This window comes from Tachysurus vachellii, chromosome 1 (genome assembly GCF_030014155.1).
Source record: "Tachysurus vachellii isolate PV-2020 chromosome 1, HZAU_Pvac_v1, whole genome shotgun sequence".
In the NCBI taxonomy this organism is placed as follows: Eukaryota; Metazoa; Chordata; class Actinopteri; order Siluriformes; family Bagridae; genus Tachysurus; species Tachysurus vachellii.
The window spans coordinates 28,572,153-28,600,001 of record NC_083460.1 but is presented as its reverse complement, the minus strand read 5'-3'; the positions used below and the strand labels follow the sequence as shown (position 1 = coordinate 28,600,001).

Sequence of the window (27,849 nt, the reverse complement as noted above, 5' to 3'; positions counted from 1 at the left end):
CCATGAACAGTGTCTTATTTGCAAAACTAATACTATGGCTCATTTTTATGATCGACCCTATTTAAACTTGCATCAAATGATCATGGAGAAATGACCACTGGGGCTTTACAACATTAAGCCTGTGTCACTCTTACATCCAATTGCTGTCATTTCAAGTGTGTAAACAATATAGTATACAATATAGATGAACCAAAAGTAAATAGATTGAGCAAACATTCTCGTCAAAACAAAAATGATAGAAAAATGGCAGAACTGTAAGCTTTGTGGTCTTTGGTTTGAATGAAAGAAGTGTCTGCACTTTTTGGGACTATGGGACAAGGTAGTGGTTGTGAGTTCGAATCCCAGGTCCACCATGCTGCTGATGGGCCCCTGAGCCAGGCTCTTAACCACAATTGCTCAGTTGTGTAACGATAAAAATGTAAGTTGCTCTGGATAACGGTGTCTGCCAAATGCCGTAAACGTAAAGTAGCTAATTGTCCCAGCTTTAACTTTTTCTTAAAAATCAAATTATGGATGTATTAAAGACAAAGTGGTATGTGTTCATTACTCATTTGCTATCAGGCTTCCCTTGTATTACAAGGTAAATAGCCAAAATGACTGAAGCTGATGAGATTATATTAATGTGTATCTTCAGAAAATGATAGAAATGTTGGCAATGGTGCCAATGTACATGGTTATTCAGCCATTAAACCAATCTTGGGTGCTTATCTTGCCTCACACACATTATATCTTGTACTGTCCATTACTTAACGCACTGATAATGACATTTACTGTTGTATTGCACCATGTAGCAAAGGCAACATAAGAATTTCCTCTGGAGAGACACCGGTCTATCCCAAGGCATCAGACACAGTGAAATAAATTTCACAGGCAAACAGTGTTATTGGGCCTCAACTAATTACTGATGCATCCCTTAGTCTTAGGAAAGAGAATTTGCACTTCTAAGCTGCTTAAATAATTTAGAACCAGTGCGTATTTAATGGATAAGTGACAGTGTAAGTAAGATTTGATTATTTAAGCTCCTTCTAGCTGTATATTAAGTGGTTTATTGTGACATTTGAGAATTTCAGTAGATATTCAGCTGACTTTCCTTCTTCTGCTGAAAGTGGCAGATCCCCAATGTTTTAAATTTCTGTCTTTAAAAAGTAAAGACATACATTATATGGCCAAAGGTATGTGTACACTTAACCAGAACATTCATATATGGGTCTTACCCACAATGTTGGAAGCACATAATTATAAAATTGTAAAATTATTATTTACATTAATCACGAGACGAGGATCTGGTCCAGCATGACAATGACCCTGTTCACAAAACAAGCTCCAGAAGGCATAGTTTGCCGAGGTTGGTGTGTGGAAGAATTTGAAAGCCATGACCACAAACCCACTAAACACCACTGGGATGAACTGGAATGCTAAATGCATGCCAGAATGTCTAGTCCAACTGATCACTGCCTAAGGATGTGTTTATATTTCAAAAAGAACATCCTTCCTGTAATAAGAAGTGACTAAAGGCATGTAGGTATTTGCAACAGACAATCCAGGAAACATTATCAAAATTTGTTGGAAAGTACAAAGAACAGGTAAATAACATTCAACTGAGAATCTGTATTTATGAAACAGGGAGATAGGCAAGGATCCAAAGTGTGAAATACAGCATGAATCACTGAACAATAAACATCGGAAATGAAAACTTGGAAATGAACAGAAACAACCAACAAGACTCTGAAATGATACAAAGGTCGAGGAGGGTAGGAATAGACAGATACACAATAGTGCAATAAGCCAAACAGATGAGCTGAGACATGAGGAAAACGGAAACAAAATTGCAGGGGAAATTTGTGAAACATGCTGTTAAGAAACTTAATTTAAATGGTGGGAAGCAAACCCTTATTATAACAAAATCAGAAATAACTAATCTTTAATATCTAACAGGACCCTACACTACACATATACATACTGTACATATCACAAGCTAGCCTATCTGAGCATGACAGACATATAGCACTGCCATATGTACTGTACCACCACTAAGCTGTCATTCAAGATGCTTGCAAACAAACTTTACACTCATTAAAAATGCCTGTAGTCTTATAAATGCAGAGTGCTTGAAGACTGAACTGGCCTGTGCTGTATGAATGCAAATTGAAAGGAAGTGTTTTTTATAACCATTTGTAATTATTTTTCCAATATGGCATTGCAATCTAAGAGGTAGAACACCCACAGAGTCCGAGGCCTCCACGATCGTTTCAAGCCACGAGGCACGCGGCAGGAATCTAGCCTCACTACTTGAAATGGAACTCTAAGAATTTCACTCGCTATGTGATTATCTGGGCACCAGACTGATCAGTATTTAATGAGATGAAGGAAAGAGACCAGAGACCTCTATAGTCCAGTTGTTCCTTCTGACGGTCACAAAACTGAATTAGTACACTAATCTCAATATATAAAACTTTAAATCTTTAAAATATGGTGAATCATTTTGCACTGAATGGTTCTGTCTTACTCAATCCCAACACAATCACCTCAATGAATTAAAGGAATTACACAAGTTCATTGTCATTTGCAAACTATCAGGCTAGCTCACTGTAATATTACAGCTCTCTCACAGAATTCAGCACAAAGTTTGTGACACATAGCTATCACAACGGATTAAAACACACGCAAATAGGGTCAGAAAATAGGTTTTTCATATGCCTATTACTTTTATTAATACTTTTAATGGATTAAGGTAGCCAGTCCCAAACTCAAGTCCCCATCTCTGATGTAAATACTATACTTACTATATAGCTTATTTTATGATTTTTGCACATCGACTACATTGATCCCAGTATTTGAATGTTATACACCATCTTAGATTAGTATGAAATTATTTCAGCCATAACTCACTGTTTAGTGTTTAGTTAACATTTAGTATTCACATTCAGCATGCTCCATTGTGTTTTCCTCCTTACATAATTAACATAAACAAAATACTGCATGCTACCAAAATACTGCATGCTACTATTCCTGTTAGAGTATGACTATTCAAATTTTTAATACTTAATGAATTGTACTTTTTATCCTTTACATTCTGTACATATTAATATATTTTATATATTCCATATATTAAAAATCCCTGAAACAAATTATTTCCTGGTATCACTTATGTTATAGCAGCTATAAACAGCCATCCACTTGACAGCCTCTCTTTTTTCTTTTTAAGACAAGAAACAAATGCTGCCTTTTTACTGAGATATTACAAAGCCCTCTGCTTACCAGCTTTTCCTGTAAAAGACAACCTACAGCAATGACTGTTTCAAAGCACCAGCACTGGAGAGTGCTTCCATAAATGCTAAATAAACGTCTCCTCACAAATTCACCATATTGTCATAAAAACTCATTTTTGATGCACGTGCATGTAAAGGAGCTTTAATGGGAAAAAAGTCAAACAGTCCATAACATTAGGCAAAATCTGACAATGGTCAGGTGATGAGCAAACAGAATACCACAGGGCAACAGCAGGGGTAAACGAAAGGTAAACCCTCTGGTCAAAACTATGAATTCAGAAATATGAAATAATGCTTGGTAATGTTAGGACGAGAATGTAAAAAGCACAAATACTTCTCAGTGTGTTGAATGAGTCTGTGTGTATGTGTCTCTGATTGAACACAAGTTTGTTTAATCAGCAAGTGGGGAACTGTGAATGGGGAAATGTGTGTGTGTGTGTGTGTGTGTGTGTGTGTGTGTGTGTTGTGGGGAATGTAGTTAATTTTTGTAAGCCGCTGTGGTTGCTGTTCGTAGCTGACAGTGATGTGACATATCAGCAATTACACACATTTTCTTTTTTGTTTTTGAAGTGTCTTCCATACACATGCATAACAAGTATCATATTATAATCCAGTGACATGCAGGAATCTGGAATAACTGGCCAATTTTTCTTGTTGTGCAAAATGGATCAACATAATCAGAACTGATCATGTAAAAGCACTAAGAAATAATGTTTATTAATGCCAAAGTGGGAGATAAATTCCAGTAACTGTGCTAATAACGTTAGCTAATATGCTTTTAAATCAATCATAACGATGCAATGAATGCAAAATGTATTCTGAACATGGTGCCATATTGACCATTAGTCCACATTAGAATTCATTCATTCATTCATTCATTCATTCATTCATTTTCTACCGCTTATACGAACTACCTCGGGTCACGGGGAACCTGTGCCATCTCAGGCGTCATCGGGCATCAAGGCAGGATACACCCTGAATTGTTCTTGGCTTATTCCAAAGTGTATCTTTTGTATATTTTTTGGCTCTCTTTAACTCACTCTGTTCCTGCTTGTTTTTGAGAGCAGGTACCCTTGGATTTGTTTCAAAGCCTCACATGACACTATCGACTTTAATGCTTTACAAACACTGCAATAAAACAGACTTCAGGTAAGATCATTTGTTAATAGGTTTCCAAGCAACAAAATGAAAAGAATGCATAATATTTCAAGATGAAAGTCCAATTTTTATTTTCATGCAGTAATGCAAGTAAGCTTTTGACAGGTTGATGACGAGAAAATAAAATAATACCGCAAAAGGACAGCTTGTGTGTGAGTAGGTCAGAGCGATGAAAGCAGCTTCCCGAGGCTGTGCGCTAAATTGAGAATTGCTTTAATCGATAGGAACAACGAGGGACGTGATAAGCCTTTCATTAGCTTGCAGTCATGGAGGACACCTGAACGTTACTAAAGGGCTTAAGGCCATGATTCTTCTGGGCTCTGATAGAGAAGCACATATTTCTGCTATATTTCTCTAGAATCTGTGTCTGGATGAATCGCTTTGTCTAATCTTTGAGCTAGAAAAAAGGTCACAATACAATGTACAGTAAGTAAAATAAAATAACCAGTTTCACAATGCAAACCTGTAGCAGTAGAAAAGAAGTACCTGTAGCAAACACACACACACACACACACACACACATATATATAAAAACCTAATACTTGCTGCACTGCATAACCATAGAGGAGATTCAACAAGAGACCTACGGACATTTTTAACATTCTAAATGCATTTTAATGTGAATGTCATCGGTAATAGGACAGAAAGACCCTCATGTAACAATGATTTCTATAATGTATTTATGCAGCAAATAACTCTCCAGTATCATATGTTTCCTCTGTGTCACATAAAGGCAGCAAATATATCTTTAGTGCCATCAACCCTCTTTACATACATGAGCTCACAGTTGCCCATGATTGTCTAGTGTTTTAGTGGCTGACAGGGCAGAAAGAGAATGAGGGATGAAAACACTTGGTGATGTCTGCATAGAATTTATTTGATTTTTTTTTTTTTTTTTTTTTTTTTACAAAATCTTTGGGATGAGGAACAGTTAAAAAAAAAATAGGGATGGAATAGAAAAATGTTTAGAGCTAAATAACCTGTATATTAATCTGAAATAGTTTGCATCCAAAAAAAAAGTTAAATAAATACAACTTGTATTTCAAAAAGTGTACAGATCCTAAAATTTTCTAATTTCTTTTCTCAATTTTCAATCCCTTGTGGATTTTGGTGTTTTGTGAGTGTTGCAGCCAGATTTATTTTTTTTTATTTGTAATCTAACTCAGAGCGGTTTTAAAGATTCAGTATTACATTTTTGGCTGATGCCCTTATCCAGAGCAACTTACAATTTTTAAATAAATTAGTGGTTGAATGTTAAGTGCCTTCCTCAGGAGCCCATTCCTAGCAGCTCAGTGGTCCTGGGATTGGAACTCACAACCTTACAATCAGTATTCCATTATTTAAACCATTGAGCTTGCCATTATTACTCATTTACAATGTTTGTAATCATTTAAAACACTGAAGGAAAGTTTCTGACTGCATTTTGACTGAGACTTGGCAAAAATAATCAGTCAAATCATTCTTATGAGGCTAGCTAAATATAACAACAATAAAATACAAACAAAATACAAAAATACAACACAAAATTGATTTGCAATCATGGCACTTTTCTAACACAGAGACAGCTATGGCAGAAAGTAAGAATTGCTAGTCCACAAAAAAAAACCTTAATTTTGTTCATTTATTCCATTAACATATGATATAATACTAAAAGATCCTGTAGAAAACCTCACAAAGAAGGAAGCTGTTTTTAAGTTAAGATCAGTTCTCACATTTCTAATAACATGCACTTGATGTCTATGAGTCCAGACTAAATAATTCACAGAAACATGCTCAAGCCTTTTTTTTGATAATTACTTAAGTTTCCATATTGAATAGAAGGATTCACTGGTAATTGCTTATCCAAAAGCTTTCTGACAGTCCATCAAAGCTTTCATCTCTTTGAAATGCAAAGGAGATGGCCTGAACAAGACATCACATGGACAGTATAATGCATTTGGATGAATCACTGTTAAGCGTTTACTCACACAGGACCCGTCACAGCTTTTGGCCCTATCAGAGATGTGCACAATAGATGCACAGAAGAAGCCATAATTAGTCCATGTGGGCTTGCTGAACTTACTGAAAACTAGAAATTAAAGCTAATGGGCAAATTGGCACAGGCTGTAATAGGAACTGTTTAGAGTGAAGCATGCATAAACACCTAAAAATTCCTGCTTCTATGCTTCTTTAATTATAGTGCCATTTTGGACACTGACTGCAATCTCTTTATGAATAGAAAGGTGACTAATAGGCATTAGTGAAAAGGGAAAAGGGCTTGCTGCACTAATTTGTGCTTCCTGGGTTAAACAGAGACAGGAACTGAGCGCCAAGCGCGGACCTCACATTAGCCTTATTACCCGAGTGTCACATAAGCGCAATTTAGACCCGCAAGCCTGCTCAGGCCCACCCTCCTCTGTCACATAATGGCCAGTCGGCACGATGAATACAAAAAAAAAAAAAAAAAACCAGCTCACATCGGCACACTGTGAAGAGAAGAAGGGGAGGAATACATTGCTGTTGTGAGAGTGATCAAAGTGAGTCCAAAGGACTAAGCATTAAAATTAATAGGTCTGGTTGCTGAATATTAGTCTGGAGGTGCTCAAGACGGCCATCATGGAAATAAAGGGACATAAAGAAGAGACAGACCTACACTGCACAGAGATGTGACTAGAGAATGGTGTCTTAGGAGACTGCATCCTCTATCTATGACAGCAGCTCATTCTCTTAGACTGACGACGACTGATCTGTCTACACGGAGCACACGGTGTAAACTGCGAGGACAGCAGTCAGTGGGAATGGAGATAATGAACAGCTCCATGAACAGAATGAGTCCCATTGGGCTCACAAGGTCTCTATCATCAAAATGTGTGCGTGCAGTGCAGCACTCGGAAGTTTAACCATGGGCAGGAGATGAGCGTTACTGCTGGCAATAGAACACATGCACAAGAGTAGCATGATGTCCTGTAAAATTAGGAGATGTGAGAAAGGAAAAGAGACATGATGGAATATATAACGAAATACATGTTCTCTTTTGTATATAGCATTATCAATCAAATTTGGGTGACAATATGGCTATTATAATATAGAGCAATAGATGTGAAGCCATTGGGTGGAGGAACACAGGTTCAAATCATTTCATTAGGAATTATGTGCATTCCGGTCTTTTCTGCTGAATTGAGTGATGGTGTACAATTGAAAATGTCTGATATACATTGCAGTGGCCAATGCTTCCAGTGTACTACGTTTTTCCTCAATTAATGGCATACACAGTATATTTTAATCATCTGCAGATGGACAAGATGTAAAATTGACCCTGATGTCCAGCACACTTGCTGAGGCATCAAGGATCTTTAACATTCCATTGTTTTTTAATTGCTCTTTATTATGTTTTTAGGCTTGAGCTTTGAAGTTGCAACAGACCTGGGAAATAGCAAATGCTTATTTAATGATGATTGGATTTTAATGATGGCTTAATGGCACGCTCTGTCGCCATATAGTCACTGGAAGGAGGCATATAAAAAACACAGGCATCATGTGGCTGTCTCCTTCAAATGAGACACCAAGTGCGGAAATTAGGTTCCGAGCAATAGAAAAGCAGGAAACATTGCTGGTTTCAATCGTAGGAGTACACTCAGTAGTTATTTATGAATCAGTACGCAGTCTTCTTAGTACATTTTCTATTTTTAATCTTGCCAAACTGGCTGCCAAAACAAGCACGATGTCATTTTGTTCAGGATTATTTCTGCATCCTGTTCAGACTCCGCTGCAGTGGATGGTGTAAGCAAATTACAAAGAAACAAGCAATAAGTGTGCTATTTCTCCTGAGATCCCAATAGTTTTGTGGTCAATTCATCGAAACACTTCTTGAGTGCTGACCATTGGTTTCTCTTTTTGTTATAGTTGTGCTACACAAAGGCTGACTCAGGTGAAAAATCGATAAATGCACACAATTAAGGTGATTAATTAGTGAGGTATAGAAGCGCTGCAGAACAGACCAACATGGTCAGCCATCCTTTAAGTCTACAGCAATTGCAGTAGTTTGTGTAGTTTTCTGCGACCGTCAATCTCACACTAAAGCTAAAGGTAATGTGAGGCTTTAAAGTGCAGGGATGTAACACTTCCACGTTGTTGTTTAAACTTTAAGGTTGCATTAATCTGTATCAAACATAGAACCATGCTTAGTATTTATACCTGCCAAGTCCACACACACACACACACACACCAGTTTCTACATCAGCACTTGGCTGTCAGAGATATGTGTAAATCCTCATGCTAACCTCCACTGCATTCCCATGCTAAAAGATGAATGGATTCAATACCAAAGGGATCACAGGACAGTAAATTCTTTACAGGAAGAATTATTTCCGTTTTGCCATGTCTGTTGGAAAATATGGCAGGGGCTGTGGGATTATGAGTAGGTATGCCAAAGAGGAGAGCAGACTGTGGCTTGAGAGAAAAGCACTTGGATATATAGCAGGTATGTAACATTGAACATAAACTGCAGACCAAGTACAAACCATCTTACACTTCATCATCTAAATCTGGGATGCAAAAGGCCCAAAGGAACAAAACAGAGACACAAGCTGTGTCCCAAATGACATTTGCACTTACACTATGCTCCATGAACAGTACTCTACTGTCTAGTATATGAATTTTGTATGTGTAGAATATCGACTAAAATGAAACAGTAATGTTTTTTTTTTTACTAACATGAAGCATGAAGCTGTTTCCTAGTCAATGGCAAATTACATCAAACGTGCATGAAGTGATGGCACTAGCTTTAGAAGAATACAGTGAATTTTTCATTTATTCTTGTTGAAAAATTAATATCACAACATGGATTAACTTTATATAACTTGATATTTGTTATCTCTCTTCCAGGCGAGTGTTGTCAACCATTTAGAATTTTTTTCTCTGATATTCCCGTGCCTTAGCTGATATTGCGAGCGTTGACGGCGTGACATATCCAACATTCCACGTTTTTTTTTTAGTTGAATAAGTACATCATCCTGGTACTTGAATTGTACTTCTTTTCTTTTCAGTATGCACATACTACACAAACTATATGTATATTACTATATTATTTAGGATGCACCAACAGAATTAAATTATTGAATTAAAGCACTTTTTAACATGTCAATAAGCCAAACAAGATATTCGTACTAGGGCTGTTAAAAGAAGTTTTACTCTTTGAACACTGTCACAGTATATTTGTTTAATTCAAGTGCATCCACATTCAAGTAGCATTATATAAAAAGTATAGCTTGTAAACTAAAGTCGTGTTCATTTCTAAAGTAAAATGTTGAATATATGCACAATTGTCACCACATCGCATAAACGATTTCTGTATTAATGTGGCAGAGTTAAAACCAATAAAAATGCAAAGGCTTTGCCTTAAGATATTGTTCCGTCCATAAAAATACCAAAAGCATTATCCATTATGTTGGTTAAAAATCAACATCAAAAGAAATGTTATATTGTTTAGGTTATTACTAACTTGTGTTATACTCTGCTTTATGTCATGCCTAAGAATACCCTTACCCATGTTAAAAAATCTCCACCACACCCCCTCTACTTTATTTTACATATATTCGCCTAGCATAAACCTATACACTACTAAATAATATACAAAAGCCGACCCTTTACTTTTGGACCTTCAATATATGTCTGTGATCTTGAAACCTGGTTATAGTATCCACAACATAATTAAAGCTAGAAATAATTGAATAAGATTGATATATCAGGGTAAGCTTTAAAAGTACACACTACATGCACCTTTCTATGTAACGTATACATACTTGAGGTACAAAATGTGTACCTTTGATGGCACCATCAGAGCATCACTTGAGCTAGAGAAGGAAGTCAGTTACTAGGCAACATCTTAACAGGAAATTTTTCATACTAAGATCTTCCAGGTTGCCAGCATGAGTGCGGCTAAATCACAGAAAGTAATAAGCTTAAACAAGTCATTTAAACAAGTCATTTAGATGTCAGCTGCATTGTTAATTAAACACCTGAAAAACCCTGTTTAGGTTCCGTTATTTAAGAGTACAGTTTCTGCCCCGAAAATCTTTAAACCTGAGCTGTATCTGTGAGGCCAATATGCACCCAATCCCTTTAAGAAACGCGTTGTCCCTTTGATTATCATTATAATCTGCATCAGTCTCTGTCTTATCACGGTACAGTATGTAAACACAAATCTTATCACCATTTCTTCACTCAAATAACACAGTAGTGTTCCCAGTAATGTTGCTGGGTTCTGTACTATTGGCCAACAAATCTCTTCATTAAAAGCTTTTTAGTACTGTAGGTCATTTACACATTTTATAAATATTTTCACATCATACTGAACATGAACATGAAGCACTGCTATCTTTTCTTATTATGTGAAATTGGAGGAGTATCATTAACATTTTGATAGTCGCTATCTTGTTATATTCGCTATAGTGTACAATTATGTAAAATTGTAGCAAATTGTGAGACATGTAAACAAGGGTTAGACATCCTTGACAGCATGACTGCATTTAAAAGTGTAAGCTTTACAGGCAGAAAGCCAAGGCTAGAAAAGCCAGAAACATTTCCATATAATTTTGGTAAAATATTTTCATGTTTTCCTTAATTAGACATGTCTGTGTATACTATTGGCAGAAAAACTCCTTTTTGGACAAAACAAGTTTTTTTTAAAGTTTTTTAGTAGCATTGTTGCACACTGACATACTAATATCCATGAGGCATAGTCTGTCAAACCATGTCACGTCTGTCAACAACGATCAAAGATTGGATTTCAAATTGTATGTCGCTCTTCTAGATACTTGGCAGAAACTTCAGATCAATGGACCTCTCAACTTTCTCCTTCTCTATTTTATGCTATTTTTACATGAATATTCACTCATATGGTAACAGAGAGAAGTTACAATCTAAAACATTTCACTCTCACTCACTCACTCACTCACTCATTTTCTACCGCTTATCCGAACTACCTCGGGTCACGAGGAGCCTGTGCCTATCTTAGGCGTCTTTGGGCATCAAGGCAGGATACACCCTGGACGGAGTGCCAACCCATCACAGGGCACACACACACACACTCTCATTTCAATCCAACACTACGGACAATTTTCCAGAGATGCCAATCAACCGACCATGCATGTCTTTGGACCGGGGGAGGAAACCGGAGTACCCGGAAAGCCCTGAGGCACAGGGAGAATATGCAAACTCCACACACACAAGGTGGAGGCGGGAATCGAACCCCCAACCCTGGAGGTGTGAGGCGAATGTGCTAACCACTAAGCCACCATGCCCCCTAAAACATTTCAATGTATATAAATATCAATTATTTTTATTAAGTTACAAGAATTTGAATGCAGTGCAATCATAGAAGTGATCAGACAGCACCATATTATATTTCGGTGACCTTGAGTGTTCAGAAAGGCGCCTTTAAATAAAATGTATTATTATTATTATTATTATTATTATTATTATTATTATTATTATTATTATTATTATGTGGAGGTTGAAAATGATGCCGCTCAGGTTTAAGATTATTTTGGGCAGAATGTGTCCAATGAATAACAGAACCTTAACAGTTTCCACACAGGACATTCCAGGTATTTGGGAATTAACAATGCAGTTAACATGTACCTTATTGTATTAATGTTAGGTCTATGGCTTTCCAGTGATTTAGCTGCACTGATTCTGTCAATCTGGAAAATCTTAAGTAATAAGAGTTTCCTGTTAAGACGTTGCCTAGTAACTGACCTCCGTCAAGTGATGCTGGGGAGGTACCATCGAAAGGTACACATTTTGTTCCGTAAGGATGTATCATTTTAATAGAAAGGTACATTTAGCATGCCTTTAACGCTTATTTTAAAAGGTAATAACAGTCCAATTATGTACCTCATAACTATCTTTTTTGGTATATTATAGCCACGTTTCCAGGTCAAAAGCAGAAAAAGATGAGCACAGATGAATATCCCCTGCTTTATTTGCGGGACTTGAATTGGCAGCTGGTGCTATTTCCCTGTGCATTCTAATCTGTTGCAGTTTTCTGTGCAACGAGGGACAACATATGGACACTGGAGAGTAGGATGCCTAATACAGTCAATGTGCTGAACAGCAAGGGCTCCTAAATAATGGCAAATACAGTGGGTATTGTGGTACAGATTGAGCCATGTCAAGCTGAGAATTGTTGTGACCTTTTTAGAGTCGGGGTAATGAGCCATGGCCTTATAGGGCTACTGTTGCTATTGCCCACATCAAATGCAGAATAAGATACCAGAACTGCTATAAAAATCTATGCTCATGTAAGCTTATACTGAGGATTTTCTCATGATGTTACAGACGTAGATTAATTCTATAAAAGTTTTACATGAAAAAAAAACACATGTTCAGATTGAAGAGAACAACATATCCAGATTTTTCAGAGATTTGTAAAAATATTAATAAAAGAAGCCATCTACATTGAATCTAGTGATTCTTCATCTACTATCTAGAAATTCTGCCTGATTATATGTCACCATTAGTAAATTTCCTTTATAAATTAAATAAAACATCCAAAAATACACTGCAGATCTGGGAAACATTACCAAAAAAACACTATGGTGAAATATGGTAGGGTTAGGGTTAGGGTTGAGCAATGAGCATTGTGCTGTGAGGAAGAGTTTCAGCATTAAGGACTAAGGTACTGTAGGACTGTTAGGCTAGAAAACAGTGATAATCCTTAAGAAATCCTTTTCAATAGAACGATACTAAAACACAGGCTAGCAGGTATCCAGATGCTCATGACTTGAACTCAGATTAGACTTAGAAAAGACTTGACTACAGTGTTAGTGTGAGGTGCAGTTTTAACATGTTCTGCAATGAGGAATAGGGAAAAGATCCAAGTGTTCCAAACTTAGTAGTATCATTCTTACAGAAACGTAAGCTTAATGTACTTGAAAATACACCTTAAATGTTTAGGTTTTGCTCTGGTTACTGTCTAAAACATGCAGCTAGGTAGTTTGGCTGTGCTAAATTGCTCAAAGTTGTGAATAAGTCTGTGTGTGTATGTGTGTGTGCATGCATGTCTGTGTGAGTTCCTGGAGTCCTACCAAAGATTGATGTCCCATCTGGGGTGAATTCATCTGCCGTGTGCCTGATGTTCCCAGGACAGCATTTTGATCCACCGAAACCCTGACCAGGATAAATTTGCCAAACTTTACGACAACCTAGTGCCACAGAATGATGTTCCACATATCCTCCTATCTAACATACATTAAGCAGCCAACTGTATTTTGTTTACACGGTGCTTCAGCATATATATTTATTCAGTGATCAACCACTTCAGCCAAAGCAGATCTCAATGAATCTATAATACACTTATGTTGGTGTTTACCCATTTTGAACAAATTCATATAATTCATAGCAGTAAATGTCATGCTATGCAAACAGTGGTGTTGTTACTAGGGAAACTACAATGCAAATATGATGAGAGTCGGTGTAATTTTAACGCCTTGAAGACCATTTCTACTTCAGTAGCAGCATGAAACAAACGCAAACACAGGGCTGGAGAAAGCAGGAAGATTTCCATAATGCTGTTTACACCATGTCTCACCTCTGTAGTACACCCTTAGGTTTATTTGCATGTTTGTTAGTGGAAATGTCACATCACATGACAGCAATTTTCATGCATTGTTCAAAATGATGCTTCCAAAGCGCAGTGCCTTGCTGTTAAACACTACTGCTAGAGTTAGAATCATCCTCAGCACCAGATAATCAAATAGCTCCAGCAGTGCAGGGAAATCATTCTGTGTGTATTGCCTTTACAACGTTCATGAATGTGTTATACCCATCAACTGGATGAGCTATTAATGATGCCTGATCATTTAAAGGTGCTACATAAAAGCGAGTGCAGATTTTTATCTGACAAGGTGCAAAACAAACAACGGACAACAAATGTGAGAAACAAGAACCATAATATATGGATACAAGACAGAAAGCAGTGACTATGTGCAAGGCGGTGGCACACACACAACAAACATCAGAGAACCTAAATAAGAGTGCTCTTATTACTAGTAACACAGAACAGGTGTAAGTTATTAGGACATGTGACGTGCTGGGGCTGCTGAATCTGGCATAACCATGACAAAAAGCAGAGATGACATGTTGCCAAACTTATTCTGTGTTACAAATAACCTTCAAACATCAGACTAAATAAAACAGTAAATGTTTGGCTGTAATGGTGAATTTATTATTTAGTTATGTATTGAGTTTGACTTGTGTCAAGACTTTTGAAAAATATTCTTGACTAGACTATAGAGCAATAAACAGAGAGAGACAGAGAGAGGGAGAGAGAGAGAGAGAAAGAGAGAGAGAGAGAAAAAAGAACCTCCAAAGAAAGATGGCTGGTATAGAGAACAACTGTTCTCGGACACTAGTGACAACCATTTGTTCATTAAAGTCTTCAGTACAGGTCCCTTAACTGCGGTTTATTTAAATAAATATGCAAATGATTACATTTCTATTCAAAGCCTCCTTTCGACTTTAACAAGTTTGCCAAATAACCCAGGGGAAACAATTCTTTGAATGAAAAGACCCATCTGTCAACTCAAAATTAACATGTAAAGTCGTTTAAAAAAAAAGTTCATGTATTTCACATCATCTCTTCCTCAGTTAGATAAAGATGGAGAGGAGACAATATGCAGAAATGCCTTAAAGGTTATCTTAATGGGAAAAGCGCATACATTTCTAATGTGATAAGCTTTTAAAGAGTGTGGTGTGAAATTGCACATATGAACATAAATACGTATGATGTTTTGGGACTGATCTGAAAATGAAATCACATGCCCTAGGAGTGATAAATTAACATGTGAGAATAAATGAATTAGGTGGGGGTCGGGGTGGTCAAGGGGGAAAATAGATGACTGTGTATGTAAGAGCCCATGTGCAAGAGCCATGTAAAAAACATAAACAATGTATAAAAAATACTGAATTATGTGCAAATGCTAAATAAATGTGTAAAAAATGACATGTGAAAGAAACACATTATAGATAAAACTACCTGAATTATCTGAAAATATCTGGTGTTAGAAATGACTTATATATATAAATCACACGTAGAAATATTATGTAAAAATAGCCACATAAAATAACATAAAAAGACAAAATCTGTGTGTAAAAAAACTCATGTAATCAGACAAGAATGACGTATAAAAAATAAAATAATGCCTCTGTCATTTTTGAAAATTCACATACGTAATTCATGTAAAATGCATTTTTTTATTTAATTATTTTTTACACAAAAAAGTAATAAAAATTGTGAGAGGGAAAAAAAAATCACGTGAAAAACATACCATGTGTAAAAAGTGTGTAAGTTACATTTAAAATATTAAAATATGATAATACAGGAATCATATAAAAAAAACCAAGTTAGTATAAATGAATCATTAGTAAAAACTCTTATACACAAGGGGAAGAAATTATAAGTCTTAAATAAAAAAAATCTTGCACATTATGCACTGTGTGTAAGGCCCACTGCATGTGAAAACAGAACACGTAAAACATTTACAGACTGCATGTAATTTTGACCCATGTATCATATACAGTTATAAACTGAATCACAGCCTAATAAAATATGATCGCAGGAAGAATTTCATATTGGTTACACTCATTTGGCAACCAGAAGGAGGAAAGCTTTATCTATAATAATTGAAAACAACTATGTTCTTTTAGATCTAGAGAACAGTATTGATGCAGATACTGTACTGTACCCTTTCCACCTTTTGATTTGTTGTGTTTCTCTCATGGGTCGCCAGTTTGTGACAAGATAATGTCGGAAATAACTCTCCACCATTACTGTTACTTTACTATTGGAAAAGCAGGCATGGAGAATAAAACTCCTGTGTTTTATGGATCATTTCTGTAGGTTTGGCAGCTCATATCAGACAGAAAAAACATGGGGAACACAAAGGCTGTGGAGTTTTGAGATAGCACTAGTTATAAATTAATCTGTTTGGAATATTTGGCAGCCAGGATTCTTAGAAGTACAGATGTCTACATTCACATTCATAACACTTTCTACAAACCTCAGAGTTATAAAGAAATATGAACACATTTCTATCATGCTGCAATACATTTAGAAGCCATTATGCACACAATCACTTATGATAATGCATGACGTTTATAGCACTTCCTAGTAAGCGGTATTTATACAATACATGATAAATAGTGTTCAGAACATTATAACCAATACAGAACCTACTGTATGTTGCACTTTGAATAGTGCATCATGAGACCCAGCTTGTTATTTGTCTTTAATAAATGAATGATAGCATAATGACATTCATGGAATCCTACTTTAAAACATCTTAAACATTTAAACATGTGTGAAGCGAACTGAAGCTGAATTTCCTTGGGAGCACACGCTTTACAACAGAGGCTTTCATTTACAATGACTTTGCAAAGTAACGCTCAGATTGTCCCATGCATCTGATTTTACCAAGCCTTGAATGCTATTCTGGTTTTTGGACCATTTGACCGTCTCTTGATTTGCATGTTTGTGTTGGCCTAATTTGCTCTGTTTGTTGAACGCCGGACCCAGGCCTGTGTTTGACTTTGATTCTGTCTCACGTTCTGGATTTGTCTTCCATGATCTCATTAAACATCCACAAACTGCACTTACATCCGGCTCTGCTCTCGTTACCTGACCACAAGCAAGTTAAAGCGATGTTAATGTTTAGAAACATTTATAAACATTGCTGTTGGTAATTGTGTGTGCTTTGCTCAGATTTAAAATCAAGAAGATATAATACCTCAATAAAATGTTTTTTTTTTGCTAAAGTTTTTATGCATTTTCCAGGCCGAGGTCACATTCTAATAATCTAGTAATCATGCACTATGCTGATTAAACTGATCTGACTGACATAGCTTCTAGTATGGGGGCACGGTGGCTTAGTGGTTAGCACGTTCGCCTCACACCTCCAGGGTTGGGTTCGATTCCCGCCTCTGCCTTGTGTATGTGGAGTTTGTATGTTCTCCACGTGCCTCGGGGGTTTCCTCCGGGTACTCCGGTTTCCTCCCCGGGTCCAAAGACATGCATGGTAGGTTGATTGGCATCTATGGAAAATTGTCCGTAGAGTGTAATTGCGTGATTGAATGAGAGTGTGTGCCCTGCGATGGGTTGGCACTCCACCCAGGGTGTATCCTGCCTTGATGCCCGATGACGCCTGAGATAGGCACAGGCTCCCCGTGGCCCGAGGTAGTTTGGATAAGCGGTATAAAATGAGTGAGAGAGTGAGTGAGTGAGCTTTTAATATGTCAGATTAACATGCAACATTGTCATTTTCTTAGCCCCACAGAAATGATAAATTCCAGAAGTACAGCAAGAAGCTTAGCTATAATACAATTCGAACACCATGCGGTTAAATGAACAGGCAGAAAACATGCACAAACACTGCGCACACAACCAAACCAACAGGAAATTGGCCATTACACAATACAAACACAACCAGATTCTGGTTGTGTTGTAATATGTAATATACAGTATATATTTATTCTAAGTACCAGAATTTTTCAAATATACCTAATGTGTTTCATGCAAGAGGCTCAAAAATAGGCAGAGGGTTGTACAGGTTAAAGATATTTGTCAACATTAAATAGCTTGATGTAACTGGTATGCGAGATCTACCTAATAACAAAAAAAAGAGATCGAAAGCTGTCATTTTGTGAAGTCGTCAAGGAAAATGCTCAAAAAAGTGATTTCTTTATAGATATCAGTAGTTCAACATAATGATAATCACTCATATATACTAAACATACTGTATAACTGTTATACTAACCTGATAAGATTTTAATCCTGACATTGTATCAGGGACCAGATAAAGTATGCAAGGTTAGACTGTCATTATACAGTAGTGTCATAACTCTTTCTCACAAACTGCTTGTCAGCAGAAACGCTTCCTAATTCACTGTGCTTTGTTCACGATTCACTATGCAGCAGTAAAAGTATCCTAAAAAAAAAAAAAAAATTATCATAGGTCAACAGAAATCTAGATCATCTGACTCAGGTTTTATGTTAACTTGAGATCCCAGAGCTGCTGTCTGCGGCAAAATAAAGTTTTTTTGTAAATTTTTTTGTAGCATTCAGTCAGCTGTCATGAAGGACTTATGTAGGTACTATATGTAACTGTTATTTAACACTATAATACAGTGCATAAAATATATGTACTTATTTACTTTTATTTTTATTGTTAGTTGGTATTAGTATCAATTATTTGATAGTTATTGCTTTGGCAGAACTGGCTGGATTTTGTTGTTTTTTATTCAATTTCATCTTCCCCAGCAGGCAAGCATGACAGATCTAACTAACTAACTAACTAACTAACTAACTAACTAAATAAATAAATAAATAGACCTCACCTAGTATTGTCTATTTTACATTTACACCAATTGGTAAAGCAAATTACAAAAGTGCTTTAAAGTCACCAATAAATAAATAAATAGATACATTCTGATACTGGTTCACTAATATCTGTGATAATACAGCTACTAATGACTGAATACTAACACAGTCAGTCTAAAAACTGTTGGGAAGCTGGATTGTGGTAATGACTCTAAAGCAAATATGTCAAAATCATTGTATGGAGTAGAAAGGTCATGTCATCGTCATGGTAAAATCATGAATGTTAAATTAACACCTGGTCCCTAGGATACACCACACATACTAATTTATCTCAAATGATTCAGCTGTGCACAATAAGGCACTGTCTTTTTTGTTTTCTTCCGTTTATGCTCTGAAAGTGGCTCGATTATTATAATTCCAGCCTTTACTTCACTTATATTTTGTTTAATATCAACAGAATGTCTTCCTAGAAAAAGAAATCAGTGTGAAAAATTTATATATCTCTCTCATCTCAAGAGTATCATATTTTAACTTATTTATACGGTATTATGCAATCTAATCCACACTAAGGTTTGTGAAGAATAATCAAATGACACCACTTTGACCCGTGCCGCTGAAAGCCGATTGCTCAAACTCACTCTCATTGTCATGCAAAACAAACATGAAGACAATATTCCAGCGAGCTGAATAATTCATGTGTCCCTGGACGGCCGTTTGGCTTTCAACGAGCACGCTAGGTTCTCTTTCTCTCTGAATACCTGACAGAGAGATTTTACTAGAGAGGGAGTAGGCATGAAACATCTGCTAAGACATCTGTTTGCAACCTCCACTGTGCCCGCACTCAGCAGGCCCGCACCATCATTCTAGTAATGACACGTCCCAGCGATGGCAGACATGCAGAATGCCAGGGACAGCCAGGGCACCAGTGAGGTCTACTGCCATGGGTAAGTGTGTTAAATACAGTAGACTGACCTTCAAAACTGTGCAGAAGCGATGCACACATACTGGAATGACTTTTAAACCTGTTCGTTTAGATAATGTGAGGCACCGGGGAAGAACTATTACATGCAGCTTCTAATTATAGTCTGGCATAAAAGTTCACTTTATGGTTTAACTGCATATACACTGATTTGTGTACAGTGTGAGTTTGTATATTTTCTTCTTATCGATAATGTCAAATGAAATCCAAATCACATTAACATGAGACAAACTTTGATTAATCCCTCATAGAGCTAACACAGAAACACCACTTTTTGATTAAATTCACTATTCAATGAACTATATTACTTTTTACGCATGAGATCTTAATGAAGAAATAAAAACAGCAAATATTGCCACAAAATTTAGATTGAGAGAATATCATGCAACGGTTCTAAATCATGTTGTTTCATGACTGCTATACATATTAACTGCTTCCTAATTTGATCATTACGCATCTTTTAACAAGCATGTGTCACAGTAGGATGGTGTTTCTACATCAGCTGTGTGAAAGCTTGAAACTTTGTCGCTTGTCCTGGTGAATGATGTGCCTACTACAAACAGGAACAATAACAGCAGACTGCAAGCGAACGCACCATTACTTATGAAAAATGATGCCTTCCTCTTTTTAAACTGGAATTTTCTAAGTTATTAGAAAAGCACCCATTTCATCTAACTCCTGCGAGTAATGCATTTGATGACTTGGCATATAGAGATAGTATTTTCAGAAAGGTTGAAGTATAAATTCTCTCCTTGCATTTGTATTGGGAGATAAAACATTACTGTAGCTAAATGCCTCAACACAATGTCTTATTTGAAAATAATGATGGAACCCCTGCTGATTAGCCACCTGAGATCAGATCACTGAAACAAATAGCAACACATGCAAGCACATGCCACACTGAGAAAAGCTAAAGCAGCTGTACGGCATATCTAATGCTGAGAATGTTTTAAAACCTAAACTCCCAGGACATTTCGTTAGGTATTGTAGCTGCATACATTCTGCTATATTGATGAGCAGCTACAGCTACTATATATATATATATATATATATATATATATATATATATATATATATATATATATATATATATATATATATATTTATAGTAATGTAAATACAAGGAAAAATCTATAAAATAATGTGACATTGGCATGGTGCATGAACACATTACCCATCAGCCCATTCATGTCTTATTAACTTGTCACATGTCACATTGAACACTCAGATGTTCAGGGTTTTGTCACCTGACTTTGCAGAGCGTTTTTGTTGTGTGATGCTGCATCATGGTTTTGAACTTATTCTGGTTCCTGGTTCTTTGCTGATCACCCAACTGCTGCTTGTTTCCTGCACTGATTTTATATTACATTTTACTGCACCTGCATCCAGCTCAACTCTCACTAAATGACAAGATCTTGTCTTTCTGACCTATTGTCTCCAAAATACCAAAATTCGTTTGAGCTCTTTGGGTATCTGTAAGCTCATGTATGCCGATTATGGCTACGTTGTGAAGTATCATGCGTTTAACACTTTGAAAAGATGCAGCATCACATCTCAGTAACAGCATGTGCTGGAGTTCACCTTTTTTATGTGGGAGAAGGGAGAGTTATCTTATTGTCCTAAAAGGGCCAACAAATGGTGTGTAATGAAGTTTTTTCATTTGCAAATAGCCTAGCAAGGTGACTGCTTTGCTCAGTTGTTAGTATTACAAAATAGTGAATGCTGACATATGAATTAAAGTCAAAATCATGTTATATTGTATCACAGTAGTTTCACTGGTGTTGTCAAATATTGAGTTGCTGTCTTAAGGATATTACTTTTGAGCCTTGGGTTTATACCTTAGAAGGAATTTGACAAAATGACAAAAGTGGCAGAAAATAGAGGACAATAAAAAGAAAAATAGAGCTACTTTTTTCCCCCTAAATTTATCAGCTCGCATTCAGTATCATTTTCAAGTACTTAAATCAGTGTGCTGAAATATTTTGCTAGTCCACATCCAGACCCACCAGTTAATGACTATATTATATAGTCTATATAATATAGTAATAAGCTGAAACTTTATGAAATAAACAACAAATAGTTTGAAAAATTAGGGTTCTAAATAAGCATAAGCTTTAAAGGACATGAGGCAAAGGTACTTATGCACTATGTTGTTTATTATGCTAAGTCATCTAGTTGTCTTAAGGGAAAACATTCCCTACTCTAACACACCTGACTCAACTTATCGGATAATTAACAAGCCCTTCATGAGGTGTGTTAACGGTGTAGCGGGATTTCAGGAGCAGTCTAAGTACTCATTTAGAGCAATTCATGAGCTCAACTTACTTCTTTCTCTGACTATTGTTGGCTTGTGTTTCAAAGAACAGCCCTACTCCAGGGATGTGTTGAATGTCAAAACTGGTAAACAAAAATATGCAAAATACATCCATGTGACTTTTCTAGGCGAAAAATAAAATCATATTTTCTGCCAGAATTTCAGTCTTCAGACATCGAGCCAAAGAATTCAAAACTAACAAAGCCCAACTATACCTTTGGTGTTGTCTCTTTTCTTTTCTCTGTATCTCAGTTTTTTCACTGAGTCTCTCTCTTTCTCCTTACTCGTTTCTTATGCATGTCTAATCAGGTGCTTGGATATCCCAGAGGACTGCGCTTCCATTAGAATTTCAGAGCTTAGCATGCCTACTTGACTTAATAATAGAGGTTGTTTTAAGAATAAGGTTTATGGGACCAGTGCATATTTGATGGGATGTGTACTCACCTGTGCTGGGGTAGTCTGGGGTTGATGGGTCCCCTCCTGGGTTTAACGTCACCCCGAATGCCTTCTGCAGTAATGGCTGATCCTCAGGGACGTCACAGGGATCCACATAGATGAGACAAGCGCCGAAGCCCATATCGGCCAGGAGAGAAAGCTGTTAAGAAAAAGTCATAAGTTGCAAAAACATTCTCACCTAAAGGGGGAGCTGAAGCACATTTTATTTTGCAGTCGATGGCATTTCAGGAAAAAAAGTGAAAAACAAGGATAAAACTGGCTCACTGATTTAATATTTAAGCTAAATGTTGACATGATTCATAAGATAAATGGAAGGAAATTGAGTAAAAATAAAGAGTAAAATTGTTTATAGGATGAACAGTTTATTAGTAGGAGTTTTTGTGCATGTGTGGATTAGAACAGTTTATCACTGCAAAGTGGGCCACTTGAGAATAGTAATGGCCTCAGCAACTTAAGGCTGAGGCTATAACACACACAAGCACACACACACACACACACACACACACACACACACACACACACACACACACACACATACATTCACACACGGCCCTGGATTAATGCAACAATAAATGGGAGCAAGTCTAACCTTTTTTTACATTTTCATTGAATAGTTAACATATTTATAAGCTTTAGCATCTCTTTATTAGATCAAGTAATTTCAGGGTGACTTCACAACACTGCAATAGGCTGTGGATCAATGTGGCATCGATAAATCTATCATAGCCATCCACACATACATACATCAATCTTTCTTTCCATCCATCCATCCATCCATCCATCCATCCATCCATGCACCTCTCCTACACAGTTGCGGGGACGCCGAAATTTATCCCAGGTTAGTCGGGGTTCACATGGCAGGGGACACCATGGATGGGGTGCCAACCCATCACATGGCACAATTATAAAAAGGAGAAAATAATCAAACCCCCATCCCTGGAGGTGTGAGCCAAATGTGCTAACCACAAAGCCACTGAGGTTAAGTTTTGAGGTGTATATGTCAGCACCATCTTGGATGCATCAACATGTCCCAAGCTGTCCCAGGTTATCTAATTAGAACACCAATTGTATTTTCAAAAAATATAGCGAACAACATTTTTATAAAAAAATATATAAAAATACACACACCCAAAGCGACCATGTTAGAGAGGTTTGTTTGTCAAGGTAGCTCAGTGTGTAAACAAACTGAACAGTCATCTGCACAATAAGGCTTTTTATTCTCAGAACCTGTCTTTAATTCTGTGAAGTAGATGATAAATGCAAACTAAGTGGAGCTATAGTATAGTACAAAGGTAGTAAATAATCTTAAAACCTGAGTGGTGTCATTACTATTTGAAAATATATGTGGAGTGGGTGGTTTGAAAGGAGTCTGAATATTCTGAATAAATGACCTTCTCCCAAGCATGTAAAAAGAAAATGAATTTGTAAGTGCAGCAGTGAAAGCTGACATTGAAAATCTTAAAATCTGGAACGCACAGACAACATTGAGTACTGTATATCATGGGTATTTCTAAGACAAACATTTCATGGCAAATGCCAAAAAGTGTAAACAACTTCTTTTTAACAGTAAATTAAGGGACAAAACTAAGCACAAATCTTGTCATTTACTCTTAATGTCAGGGACACGGGGGTAAAAACAGACCCAAATGCAGGATAGCGTAAAATAAACAAGACTTAATAACTTAAAACACAAGACAGGAACCAAGACATGACACAGGACAACATCACGACAACAACAAACAACAACAATACACGTGACAATCAACACATTAAATACACGTGACAACACATAAGGAACAGGTGTGCAGAGGCGGGCAGGAAGAGACAAGGGCGGGGCAGACACGTGACACAAAACAAACAGATGCACATGGCCAAAGTTCGGGATGAGTCCTGACACTTAAACTTTGATGGATTTAGCCACAGACAGAAAATTTTTCACTACACTGCAAATATGCAGAAATCTGTAACATTTAAAAGTCAAACTGCAACATTTAAAAAAGTGAAAATGGAGAAAATTGAATAGAAAGAATGTTTATACTCTATATCTTTTTAATGCAAAAGAATAGTAAGCTTGACCATGATAATTGACTGGACTTAAAAGCCTGTCACTCTGAAAGCTGTAAGTAAGGTTTTTGGTATGAGAGTAGAAAAGTACGTCTATCAGAGAAACAGGCTTTTAATCCTGTCTGTTCAGCAGTCATTGATTCATAAGTGAATGATTAACAATAATATAATTTTATACAAAAAGTGCAAACAACTTACCTAGACTTCCAGCATCAGTATTATTGTGAGATGAATGACAAAAACATGTAAATCTGTATCTATCTTGATAACCTTGATAACCTAATCTACCTACAGAAAACAGTACTGTAATGAGTCTGTCTGTGTTTTGCCCTGTTTCTGTCTGCTGTCTGCCTTGCTGTTAATTGTTTGTTCCGCCCACTCATTTGTTACCATGGACACTAATTGCACTCTACTGCCAGTTGTGCTAAATTTTACTGGGTCATTTAAAAACATTTTACAATGCTGCTTTTACTGTTATTAGCACTTTTCTGTGTTTTGATGAGATTCACGGACATATTTGACAGCTAATATATAATAACAAATTACACCTATTTGGCTTATGTCCATTTTGATATGATATAATTATCCATTGACTTGTTTAAATTATATTCACTATGTGATGAAATCACACTAAGCCCCCAGGTTTTGTAGACAGGATTTTTGCAGGCAGTGTTTTTTTTTTTTAACTGTGCAAAGCAGTGTTTGTTAAATTGCCACCTTACACAACATGATCTTTATAGGAAAAAAGTCAAGGCTAGGACAGAAAATAAATAATATTTCCAGATTGTTTTGGTGAAATATAATTACAGTTTCTTAAAGCAGATTTGTCAAAATAGGTTCAGCCAGAAAATCGCAAATGTTTTTGTATTTTTGGCTGTCAGAATTTGCCACAGTAACATCTGACAGGTTGTCTCAAACCACCACACTTATTTTCTGGTGTACTGTAATTCATGCAGTACTGCTTAAATAAACAGATAAATGTGTTGATGCGGGTAATATAGTATCTGTACATATTCCATGTACTTTTTTATTAGTTGAAATCCACAAATTATTGTTAAGGCTGTATAGTAGCAGGGGTCGCATCACAACGAGACCACAACAAACCAGAATGATCCATAAACAAATGCGTCAAAAAAACAAAAAAAACACAGAGAAACAAATAAACAGGAACACGGTCTGGGAAAAATGATCAATGAATGACACTTTGCCAAGAGACAAAGGAAGAGAAGATTAAAATGATTAAAATTACGCATAAATGCAACAAGAGATCAGTCAGATTTAAGAATAATATAACAAAAAATGGAAACTTCATTTCTTATAATTAACAAAATTAAGATACGTTTCTAAATTACTATTTTAAATGAAGGTAGAGTGATTGAATACAATTGACACAGTATTAGTGTAAATCAATTACATAAAATCTCAAAAGGATGTTGGCACTGATGGGAATTACAGTACAGTGATGCCTCGAGATACGAGTGCTCTGACATACGAATTTTTTGAGATACGAGCTGTGATTCGACCGAATTTTTGGCTTGATATACGAGCAAATTTTTGAGATATGAGCATCCGAGCCGCCGCCGCCGAAACAAAGATCCCCAACAACCACGTGTGCTCTGTTTCCCCCGCCTCAGCTTCCCGCGTCTAACTCGGTTAAAGCCGCCTTTCCACTGCACACGACAAACGACGGTCGAACCAGGTCATTCATTTCCTATGGAGAGTCACAAAGGCGCTGCGTGAGGTGCCGACCATCTGCGGATCCGTAATTTTCGGATCCGAAAATTGTTTCTCTGTGTTTTTCTTGTTTTTTTGATGCATTTGTTTATGGATCATTCTGGTTTGTTGTGGTCTCGTTGTGATGTGACCCCTGCTACTATACAGCCTTAACAATAATTTGATCAGTCAGATTTAAGAATAATATAACAAAAAATGGAAACTTCATTTCTTATAATTAACAAAATTAAGATAAGTTTCTAAATTACTATTTTAAATGAAGGTAGAGTGATTGAATACAATTGACACAGTATTAGTGTAAATCAATTACATAAAATCTCAAAAGGATGTTGGCACTGATGGGAATTACAGTACAGTGATGCCTCGAGATACGAGTGCTCTGACATACGAATTTTTTGAGATACGAGCTGTGATTCGACCAAATTTTTGGCTTTATATACGAGCAAATTTTTGAGATATGAGCATCCGAGCCGCCGCCGCCGAAACAAAGATCCCCAACAACCACGTGTGCTCTGTTTCCCCCGCCTCAGCTTCCCGTGTCTCACTCGGTTAAAGCCGCCTTTCCACTGCACACGACAAACGACGGTCGAACCAGAAGTCATTCATTTCCTATGGAGAGTCACAAAGGCGCTGCGTGAGGTGCCGACCATCTGCGGATCCGTAATTTTCGGATCCGTTTTGAGCGTTGGATCCGTTAAAAAAATTTTACTTGTGCGACTACACCGCATCTGATATGCCGACCGGACAGGTTTTTATTAAAACGACCGGCACACGTTAGTGAGGAAAGAGTGACAAAAAAGGCAAAAACAAGTGAAGAGAATAGTGATGAAGAAAATTAAGCAAAATTAATGTAAAGCAGGGGGGCACGGTGGCTTAGTGGTTAGCACGTTCGCCTCACACCTCCAGGGTTGGGGGTTCGATTCCCGCCTCCGCCTTGTGTGTGTGGAGTTTGCATGTTCTCCACGTGCCTCTGGGGTTTCCTCTGGGTCCTCCGGTTTCCTCCCCCGGTCCAAAGACATGCATGGTAGGTTGATTGGCATCTCTGGAAAATTGTCCGGAGTGAATGAGAGTGTGTGTGTGTGCCCTGTGATGGGTTGGCACTCCATCCAGGGTGTATCCTGCCTTGATGCCCGATGACGCCTGAGATAGGCACAGGCTCCCCGTGACCCGAGGTAGTTCGGATAAGCGGTAGAAAATGAATGAATGAATGAATAATGTAAAGAAAACAGAAATTGTAGCAATTAAGTTCAGTTAAGAGAATTTCAGTTCTGTCAGGACCACTTTGTCAAAAGAGAATTTATTATAGATGATACGCATACAGTTAGTGTTGGCGGTATGGTTCTGTTCTGGGCAAGAATCTACGTGCCCGTCCGTGCGCATGCGTGGTCAGAGCGCGAAGAGCAGCGACTAGAAAATACAAACCCCCCGTATAACAGAACCACTAATCATGCATAGTATTAGATATGCTCGCTTACGCGTTTTTGGAAAGTAATGAATTAATTGATAAATAAATAATTAG

The 27,849-nt window shown here is 37.0% G+C and overlaps 1 protein-coding gene across 1 annotated transcript in view; it reads right to left on the bottom strand.

Moving 5' to 3' along the window:
• The window catches only part of LOC132853607 (inactive N-acetylated-alpha-linked acidic dipeptidase-like protein 2), a 222,321-nt gene that overhangs the window by 73,917 nt on the left and 120,555 nt on the right, over nucleotides 1–27,849 (bottom strand). Inside the window, exon 5 of the mRNA XM_060881485.1 lies at nucleotides 22,521–22,671. Coding sequence (XP_060737468.1) covers nucleotides 22,521–22,671 — 151 coding nt within the window. The remainder of the gene's footprint in view (nucleotides 1–22,520; nucleotides 22,672–27,849) is intronic.